The sequence below is a fragment of the Oryctolagus cuniculus genome, chromosome 7 (genome assembly GCF_051225735.1).
Source record: "Oryctolagus cuniculus isolate XC-2025 breed Fujian yellow rabbit chromosome 7, ASM5122573v1, whole genome shotgun sequence".
Classification (NCBI taxonomy): Eukaryota; Metazoa; Chordata; class Mammalia; order Lagomorpha; family Leporidae; genus Oryctolagus; species Oryctolagus cuniculus.
In genome coordinates, this window is record NC_142873.1 from 117,391,211 (window position 1) to 117,400,965 (window position 9,755).

Sequence of the window (9,755 nt, forward strand, 5' to 3'; positions counted from 1 at the left end):
TTGCATGATGTTTGGATTGAAGATTGAGTGACTAAAGGATACATCACGCTTGGCACATGTAATGCACTGATTAAATGTGTATTATATGTTACATGCTGTGTTTGTTTTAGGAATTTCAAACAAAAAGGAGTTGGTCTTTAAAGGACTTAAGAGTGCAATAACTTTCCAAAATTTTACCACAATTCATAATAAGAAACGTATTTTACATCACAATCCAATAGAGGCACCCAGACGTAACTGAACCAAATGTCACAAAATAAGCCATTGTAAGGCTTCCTATCTAACCTTAGAAATGCTGAGAGTGACCACCCAGTATTGTACCTTACTAATGACTCGAGGCTGAGCTGGGGGGCAGACATGTAGACAAAGAAGAAACTAGAAGGACATGGGTGCTGGAATGGGATCCACTGCTGAGGGCATGGGGCCACAGGGAAGGAATCGCGAATTCTTCTTGAGCAGCTGGGAGGAATAGAAACTGTTCCTGGAGGAGAAGATGCTTGGCAGACCAGTGAGTATTTTCTATACAATATGAAAGATAAGGAAGAGATTCCATGCAGAAGGAAGAGCACACAGACTTGGAGGGGGATGAGAAGGAACATGGGATGTCTTCTGACCATGGGATTCAGAGCAATGGAATTTGTGAGATGATGGGGAGAGGTGAACTCAGTGAGGAATGGCCCCCGTCCTCCTTTCAACTTCAAGCTAGGAGGATTTTAGGGAATGGTGGCCCTACTGCAGAGGTGGCCCAGCCTCTGTTGCTCCTGAGCTCAGTTCAACCCCTCAGTGACAGAGCTGTCAGCCTCTGGGTCCTCCTTCCCAGATGGCCTCCTTCATGACAGCCAAGGACTACCTTCCTGGAAGCCTCTTTGGCCACCCCCAGCTTCCTGTTCTCCTTCAGTTTCCCACCACATTTTCTCCTGTGCCTCCAGATTTTCTTATTGTGGGATAACAGCCTTCATGTTTCTCAGTAGCAGTGATGGTCCTCACTGATGGTAACTGGTGTGGGATTTGAATCGTTCTCAGCGGGCACAAAGTGTATTCACATATATTATTCTATTTACACCTTACTGTAACTATGGGAAGATAGTTTCTTTTTATATATATATATATATATATATATATATATTATGTTTGCATACAAGTATAAGGAAATTCAGTCATCTGAAATAGTAAGATTCCAGATAAATAAAGTCAAGACCCAGAAGTAATTTTGGGACCAAATCTTACTCTAGCCACTCCAACATGTTCCCTCCCAGATATGCTAGGATATCACCCAACACATACTCTGGCAACTTCCTAGTGTCAAAAGCCAATGAAATCCCTTTATTAGGGGTCAAAAAGTAGTGATTGCAATTGAGTAACTCCCTTCTAGTCAAAAGGCAAAGCTGCCAAAGATGAGTTTTCTTGAGACAGCACTTACTATACTTAGGGCATGAGAGTGAGCCAATTCCCAAAGCTTTCTCCTCCAAAAAAAGTTTTTCTTCCCTTAATCTGTGAGATTGTTCAGTATGGTAGACCAGGAAACCAAAAGGAAATCCCAAGGCTGAGACACACAAGAGCATGTGCAACAGGAGAGGCAGCCGTGGTCTCCATACACGCACGGAGGGTGCACCAGCTTTATGAGACCTGTAATTTCTGGGCTGTGAGCAGAGAGATGACTCAACATGATCCATGCCCTGCAGTAGCAAGAGGAAACATGATCTGGCATTTAAAACATCACGCATCAAAGCCTATGGCCTAATGCAAAGACGGAAGGTCATTAAAAGTTCAGTATGGGTACCAGAAAGAGGGAGTAAGGGCTGCTCAAGGAAGGTGTCCCGATGCCCACGGTGCAAAGGAGCTGCTCTCAGAAAAATGACAAGTTATCCAAGGCACACAGCTAGCAGGTGAGCCCGTCTGTTCATCTCCAGACTGCCTCCCAGTGCTTCTGCATAACAAACACCTGTAGTGTTTTTTCAGATGTGGATGTTAGGACACACTCAGTAGGCTTGGAGTGGGCCCAGGAATTTGCTTTTGCAGGAAACACCCAGGTGATTTGGAAGCAGATAACTTGAGGACTGCATTTTGGGAAATGCTGGAATAGACTGCTGTCAGGACTCTCCTGCCTCTGAGATCCTTCATGCCTTTGCTTTTATGGTTATCTGCCCTGTGCTGGCATCTAAGTGTAACAGGTGCTTATGGAAACCTCAGCGGGCATGATTCCTATCTCCAAAGCATTCGCTTACACACACTCACAAGTTGAAACACTCAGTGTCCAAAGAAACGTTTGAAGGACAATTTTGCTGTCATAATCTGCCCTTAACAAAATGACCCTCAAAACCTGCTGAGTTGGCCACTCACCACAAAGAAAGAGGAAGCCTGGCTTCTGACCAGGGTTCTCGCTTCTGGCCTCTGGGTGCTTGAAGCATCGTTCCAGGCAGCCGCCCGGCAGCAGCAAGCGAGCTGTGAGTGCTGCAAGGCAGACGGGCATCTCTGGAGCACAGGAATACTGGCAGGAAGACATCACACGCATCTTCCTTTCCCGGTGTGCTGACTCATTCCCAAAACCAACCCAGAAGTGGTAGGATCCGGGAAGCGGACCCTCAGTGCCCTGTGTGAGCATCCGCACGGCCTCTGTATCCAGCCTGAGGTGGTGTCGGCTTCTACACATTCATTCACATCCTCAACCCTTCGATTTTGCCCTCTCCAATTTTTCTCTCTCTCTGATTCTTTCTCCTCTTCTCTTTCCACATAAGGGGCACAGGAACAGTGATTTTGTGCAGGCAGGCCCTGAGCACACAAGTCAGTGGTGTGACTCTTAGTTACCTCTCCCTGGGCTCCAGGCACTGTGCCATCGTTGTGCCTTTTATTCCCCCTCATAATCCTTGAAATAATCCCTTGGGAAAGGTGTCATCCCTTGCACCTATGTGTTTTACTGAAAATGGCAACATTTGGATGTGGAGACAAGTCTGCCCTACTCTAAAGAGCAAACCTTCCTCCTACCACCGCGGGTGTTGAATGGAGAGTGGGAGATGGCAATAAGGTGTTGCCGGAACAGCAACAATAGCCACCACTTGTATACCTCCTCATTAAGGCATGTGCTGTTCCTGTAGCTGCTCGGTACCTGATTTGCGTGTAGTCTTGCTCTGAAGGCAGGGTGGCATTGCCCAGGTCCTCTTCCGCCTTCGGAGCACAGCATAGCCGGTCACTCTGACTCAGCAGGAGATCAGAATCGTTTCCCCCCAAGACACTATCAGAAGCAGCCAAAACAGAAGAAGGCAGAGCTATCGTTTTTTTTCCTGGAATAGTTTACCCAAATTGTAAGAGTTTTTATGGGAACCAATGCAAAGGTTCCCAGAGCTGCAAACTGGACTAGAAGGAAAAGCCCCGCTGTGCACACACAACTCTCCCCCTCAAACAGCTTCAGTCCTGTCCCCAGCACCTTCTCTGTCTTCCCAGTATGGCTGTCATTCAGGACTCATCCCTCCCAGGCTCTGCAGTCCCACCTTGAAGCTCACTGTGCCTTTTCTGTAGTTTACATACCATTGTCACATTAATGCAGGTGTTTCCAACATGGTGTTTCTCTTCTTAAGCTTTGGCGATTATTCCTAGCACTGGAGGGAGGAGGTCTGAACTGCTTACCACGTCCCAGGAGGCTTTGCGTGATCTGGCCATGTCCTCTGCAGCCGCACAGGAGCTTCCCGCAGTCCCTGAACATGCAGTGGTCTCTCTCTCCCAGGTCTTTACCATCTGCTCCCTTCTTGAAGCACTACTCATGGCATTTACCATCTGGCTAACTTCTTATCCTTCAAAGCCAAGCCCACATATAGATCTCTTGGGGGAAGGCGTGTAAGGCCCGCTCTTCATCCATCCTTCTGACTTACACGCTACATTTTCTGCGTATCTCCTCTGTCATGTAGCTTCACACTCTGTGTCCTCGTGGTCTTTTTATGTGGCTCTCTCCCTCATTGGCCTGTAAGCTCCTGGAGGAAAAAGGACTCTGTCTTCTAGTCTCCTGATTGCATTCATACATTTTCAAAACAAGCAGTTTTATAAATAAGGAACTGGAGAAATAGAATTGAAAGCGAATGCTCTAAGCAGTGCAACTTAGATTCTTCTTGTTGCGCAGACTGTTATTTTATTATTATTCATTCATTCATTCATCTGGCAGAGAGGATCTGTGGAGTGGGACTATGGGAGGGGAATGGGTTTGTTCCATAGATGGAAAATGATTACTTTAATTTGTACTGAACCTCCCCAGCCTGGGCGCTTGTGTTTCCAATCTGGGTGGATATCCTCTTCTGGAAGAAAGGGAACTTTCTTTCTGCTCCAAATCAGGGAGTTGCCAGTTTTCCTAGTCCTTTCTGTGTCTGCTGTTCAAGCATCAGGGAGATTGAGCCCTATATGAGTCTTGAAAGGATCATGTTTCAGGATTCCAAAAAACATGTTTGTGTAACTTCAAGCCATGCTGAAAGCAAAACGCAGCTGACTCAATTCTTGATCTTGCCGCCAGGCTACGTGCACGTGGTGTTTGAGTATCGGGTTGCCCTGAGGTCTATAGGAATTGGATATCTCAATGAGATCCAAGATGAGACTGCCTACTTCCTAGGAAGTAAAGAGAGTTTTAGAAATTCAACAACAAACTTTTATGGAGCCCCTGAGGTGTGCAAGACTCAAGGCTGTCTGTGGGTTGATGAGGGTTACAGCTCTGTCCTCCAGAAACCAAGCAGGAAGAAAGGGCAATAAGCAAAGTTTACAAGATGTGAGAAAGCATGATTTACCTGGGTCTAGTAATTTCTTTGATGTCCAGAGCATTAGAAAAAGGAGTGCCTTTAGCTGAACCATGTACCAGACACAGGTTTCAGTCTCTCAAGTCCATTATTACCTTTAGCCTTCATATTATTTCTATCTTGTAGTTAGTTTGGAAATGGGTACCCTAATGTGTAGTGATTATGAGCCCACAAAATTACATTGGAAATAATCCAGCTGATGGAGGTGGTAGGTGTTTAGGATCTTGAAGGAGAAGGTGTTTGGTGGGGATGGGAGATTGTCTTGCTCTTGGCAGGTGTAATGGAATCTGGGAGAAGGATCTCGAAGAAATTAAGGCTGTAAGTGCCCTTATTTCAGGCATCTAGCCAAACTGGAATAAGTGGAATCGAGAGCCAGGGATGGGGAGGGATTGATCAAAATCTTCCTGGAGACAAAGGGAAGGATGAAAGGGAGGATCATTTTTAGGTGACGATAAGGACATTGTTTCTACACCTGTCAGGTGATAACATCAGTAGGATAACAGAGTAGGACAGAAGGCAACTGGGGGAGATAAAGCAAAGTGTGGGCTTATTTTTCCATCCAATACAAAGCATGAATGTTTCTTACTTGGGTAGTGCTTCAAGTTCTTGAATCTTTCATCATAAGCTCATTGAGACAGGAATTATATCTGAGCTATCCTCATACTGTTGCAAGGGTATCTATCCAATAAATGTCTCTCCTGATTCTAAGAGACACTTAGTGGGGTCCTGTGTCCAGGAGGTGGAAGGATGCTGGGGATGAGTGATGGGAGACTTTCCATTGACCTTGCCTTTGGGTAAGTTGCTGACTCCCTCAGCAGTGAGACCCTAGTTTTTTTTTTTTTTTTTAAAGATTTATTTAATTACTTGAGAGGCAGAGTTACAGACAGAAGAAGAGAAAGAGAGAGCTGTCTTACAGCCATTGGTTCACTCCCCAAATGGCCACAGTGGCTGGAGCTGGGTGGATCTGAAGCCTGGAGCCGGGAGCTTCTTCCAGGTCTCCCACTTGGGTACAAATACTTGGGCCAAATACTTGGGCCATTCACTGCTTTCCCAGGCCATAGCAAAGAGCTGGATTGGAAGGGGAGCAGCCAGGACTCGAACCTGCACCCATATGGGATGCCAGTACTGCAGGCAGATGCTTAAGCTATTATACCACAGCACCAGCCCCAGACCCTGGTCTCTTCACCTCCCATCAAATGGTTGATACTGTTGGATTTCCAGAAAAAAATATTCACCACTGCTCCTGACTCAGTCTTGCTGGTAGGCCTTCATATTGCCTGATCTTTTTTGGTTACACCCTGGATTCCTTTGGGAAGAAAGGAAAAGCAGAGCAGATTAATGACTGTGACTAGGTATGACTGACTTCCTTTGTTTAGGAACTTAGCTGTCATTGCTACTTTGCCTTGAGAAATAAGGAAGTATGGGTTGTGGATAGGGAGCACTGCACTGAGTCCACAAAGCTGGGTTCTACTCCTACCACTGCTGTGCAACCTGGGGCGTGTCACCATCCTTCTCTGGGACTTAGTTTCTGCATCAGTTCCCTAAGAGGTGGACTATATGATCTCTTCCCTGCTTAAAGTTCTGTGATTTGGAGCTCCCGTTCCCTGAGTCTGAGTCCTCTGACCTCCCCTTGTCTTTGCCTGTTCCCCAGCCCCAGATGTCGGTTACTGATCTGAATCTCTGATTTGTGCTTCTAGGTTTTCTTTGTGTCCGACCTCTTCAAGAGCAAGACGACGCTGTCCCTGCCTCCCACCGCCATCAGGAAGGAGATCCTGTCCCCTGTGGATATCATTGACAGGAACAATCACCACAACATGGTGTAGGTGCTGCCTCCTCCTCAGCTGTTTTTGTAAAATGACTGCTGAGAGCAAGTTCTTGCTGCTCTCCGATCTCATCAGACAGTAGAATGTAGGGAAAAACTTTTTGCCCAACTTGATTTTTTTAGAAAGGAAAAAAAAAAAAGAAAAAAGAGTCTTACTTTGTGGCCTTCAAAATAGGTAGTGTTCACCTGTGCGGAAACAACAGCCAACAAACCCCATGCACCAGCATCCTGGAGGTGTTCATGTTCTAGTGAACACAGGCTGGTTTAGGAGTACACACTGAAACCATTCGAGTCGAGTCTGCTGGTCACCTTTTGTGACCCGAGGAATCCCAGGCCTGTGCCGTACAGCGCGAATTCACATTGTAGCACACCAAACCAGAAATAGCACTGAATAGAGAAGCTAGCCTGTCGGGGGAGGGTCTCCCCTTGTGGGCCTCTCTGTCAATCCCACTCTCTCCTCTACTGTGACTTTGGTTCAAGATGTTTTGTTTTTTGATCATAAAACAAGGGCACATTGGCTCAGTCAAGTGATCAGATCTCCAGTTTCCAACTCCCCCTTTCTAAGGCCTTATCACCTCCACCCGGCCTCTCCCCAGGCCGGCAGCCACAATTCCTCAGTTACAGATTAGGAGACTCTTTGTGGATGAATGAACTTTGCAAATAGCACAATTTCAGAAGAAATCAAGGACTCGGGCCCTCATTTGCCTTCTTTTGACACAGTATCCTGTGATGTTGAAATGTCAGCAGCAGGATGCCGATTTTGTATATGTCAGTCGCCAGGCACTTGCACATTTTTAGAACCGGTTAGACTTGGTGTTACTGCATCTCCCTCAATCCTTGCTGTGTGCCCACCAGGACTTCCTGGGAGGGTTCAGAGATGAGCAGAGGCACGGGCTGCCACCAGCAGCTTTCTGTACAACAAATGGGGGAAGGCGGCAGGAGGCAGAATGAAAAACTGAACCAACCTTTTGGCTGCTCAGAGTCAGAAGGAGCCCGAATAGCAGACTGTCTCATGCCTGAGAGGCTGCCCTTCAAGATGTGGGAGCTGCGAGGGCCTTGTGGGACTTGCTCCTGCTAAGCTGTGTAAAGCACTATTGTCTTAGGGTTGACCCCTGGGGCAGTTCTTGGTTGGTTCTGCTGGGCAGAACACAGGGGTTAAATCTCCGCAGAGACTTTTCCTCATTCTCTACCCGTTAAGTGTCCTTCCAAGCAAGGTCTCGCTCAGGCAGTAGACGGGGACCCCTTCTACTGAACCTTTGAGGAAATGAAGAAGGAAGAAATGCCTTTAGATCTTGGATGCAAACCTTTCAAAGGGCTACAAGTAACCACATGGATCAACCACATGCACATCCTTACTCCGGAATCCGTCCTTTCATTTCAACGTATAGCAAGCTATGATTTTTATATATAAATATTATATAAATAATGTATAAAACATTAAAAGTTAACTATGTAAAATATTATTTCTGAAACAATTCTAGCTATATCCACTATGATTATAAACTGTGTCTCGACCTGTGTTATTTACATTAGCTGCTTAAAAAAGCATTGAGTTAATTTTTTTCTTTAATATCAACTAAAATGTAGTTCTGTGGTAGACATTGTTTTACAGTGAAAGAAATAACTGCAACTAGAGAAAACTGTATAAAAACATTAAATTGTCAGTATTTTTGTAAGGTTCCATTTTGTAAAGAGAATAATATTCAAAGACTTTTGTAGCATACAAAGTGAAAACTTGTATCTGCGAAACTATACCTGTATTAAATGTGCTTTTTAAATAAAAGCTCATAACACAACTAATTAAGGAGTCGCAAGCCTGAAGTGTTTGAGGTATTTCTGTGTGGGGTGTGTGGGAGGGGAGGGGGTTGGGGGGCCGGCCTCTTTGAATGGGCTTGTCTGGGCTCGGGACACCGCCTCTTGACTCTTTCCCTGGGAAATCTGGGAGCCATGGTGTAGACGCTGACGGTTCAGCTGCTCTTTCATTTCTGAAAGCCTGTTTGCACAGGGAGGCTCAGGCTCTATGCTCGTCTCAGACTCCTCCAAAGAGCTTCGTATTCTACAGGGGGATTTCATCAGGTTGGTAGGAGCTGTGGGACTCCCAAATGCAGATGAAGGACCAGTGCTCCAGATAAGGAGGGCTTGGGAAGTTCACGAGGGAGTCCTGTGCACAGCCCGCGTCAGGATGAGGAGGGACCACTGAGAGTGGCACGTGGCTCCTGTTTCCTCCCTTATGTTTCCCCAAACTAGAAACAAAGGGGAAGCTGGACATTCACATTTACCAGGCACTTGTGTACCCAGCAGTTCTATTCGTTTTTATCCTCACGACAGTTCTTGTGTTGAATATATGTAATATCAAGAAATGCAAAGGTGAAACTATTTGTCTAAGATCCTAGAACAGTCAATCACAGGACAGGTCTTTTATCGATTTCCTGTGGCTGCTGCAACAAATAACAGCAATCTTAGTGGCCTGAAAGCCCGCCGTTGCCAGGCTTTGCACACCACCTGCACCCTTGCCTTGTGCCCCTCTAACTCCACTTCCTAAGTCGGCAGCACTGAGCAAAGTCCTTCTCACTCTGCTGTCTCTGGTCCTCCTCTTCTGTCATCCTTTCCACACTTAATGGCCCTGGTGATTACATGGGGCCACGTGAATAATCTAGAGTAGTCTACCTAGTTAAAGTCAGCTGGGTAGCAAATTTAGTTCCATCTGCTGCCTTAATTCCCCTTTGCCATGTCACTTTACATTGACAGATTCCAGGGATTAGGATGTGGAAGTCTTTGGGGAACCATTATTCTGATTACCACAGTTCACTCTTTGGCCCCCAAAGATTCACATCTATCCTACACAGAAAATAGATTCAATCCAATCCCAATGTCATCCAAAGGATCAATATATTATAGTATCAACTGGAAATCCAAAATCTCATCTAAATCTTCAAACTCAAACATCCCAAGTCTCATCATCTAAACCAAACCATCTCAGTTGGTCAAGGATGAAACTCTGGGTTTAATCCTGATGTACATTTGCTCTCCATTTGTGAACCTGTAAAACTCAAGAAGCAAATGATCCACTCCCGAAATGTCAGTATGAGACAGGCATAGGATAACACTGATAGACACTCCTAGTCCAAAAGGGAGAATGTGACAGCAAACAAATGGAGTGATGG

The 9,755-nt window shown here is 45.8% G+C and overlaps 1 protein-coding gene across 1 annotated transcript in view; it reads left to right on the forward strand.

Annotated features, from left to right (window-relative positions):
• The window catches only part of PLPP3 (phospholipid phosphatase 3), an 81,784-nt gene extending 73,393 nt beyond the window's left edge, over positions 1 to 8,391 (forward strand). Inside the window, exon 6 of the mRNA XM_002715957.6 lies at positions 6,467 to 8,391. Coding sequence (XP_002716003.1) covers positions 6,467 to 6,592 — 126 coding nt within the window. The 3' untranslated portion in view covers positions 6,593 to 8,391. The remainder of the gene's footprint in view (positions 1 to 6,466) is intronic.
• The last annotated feature ends 1,364 nt before the right edge of the window (positions 8,392 to 9,755 follow it).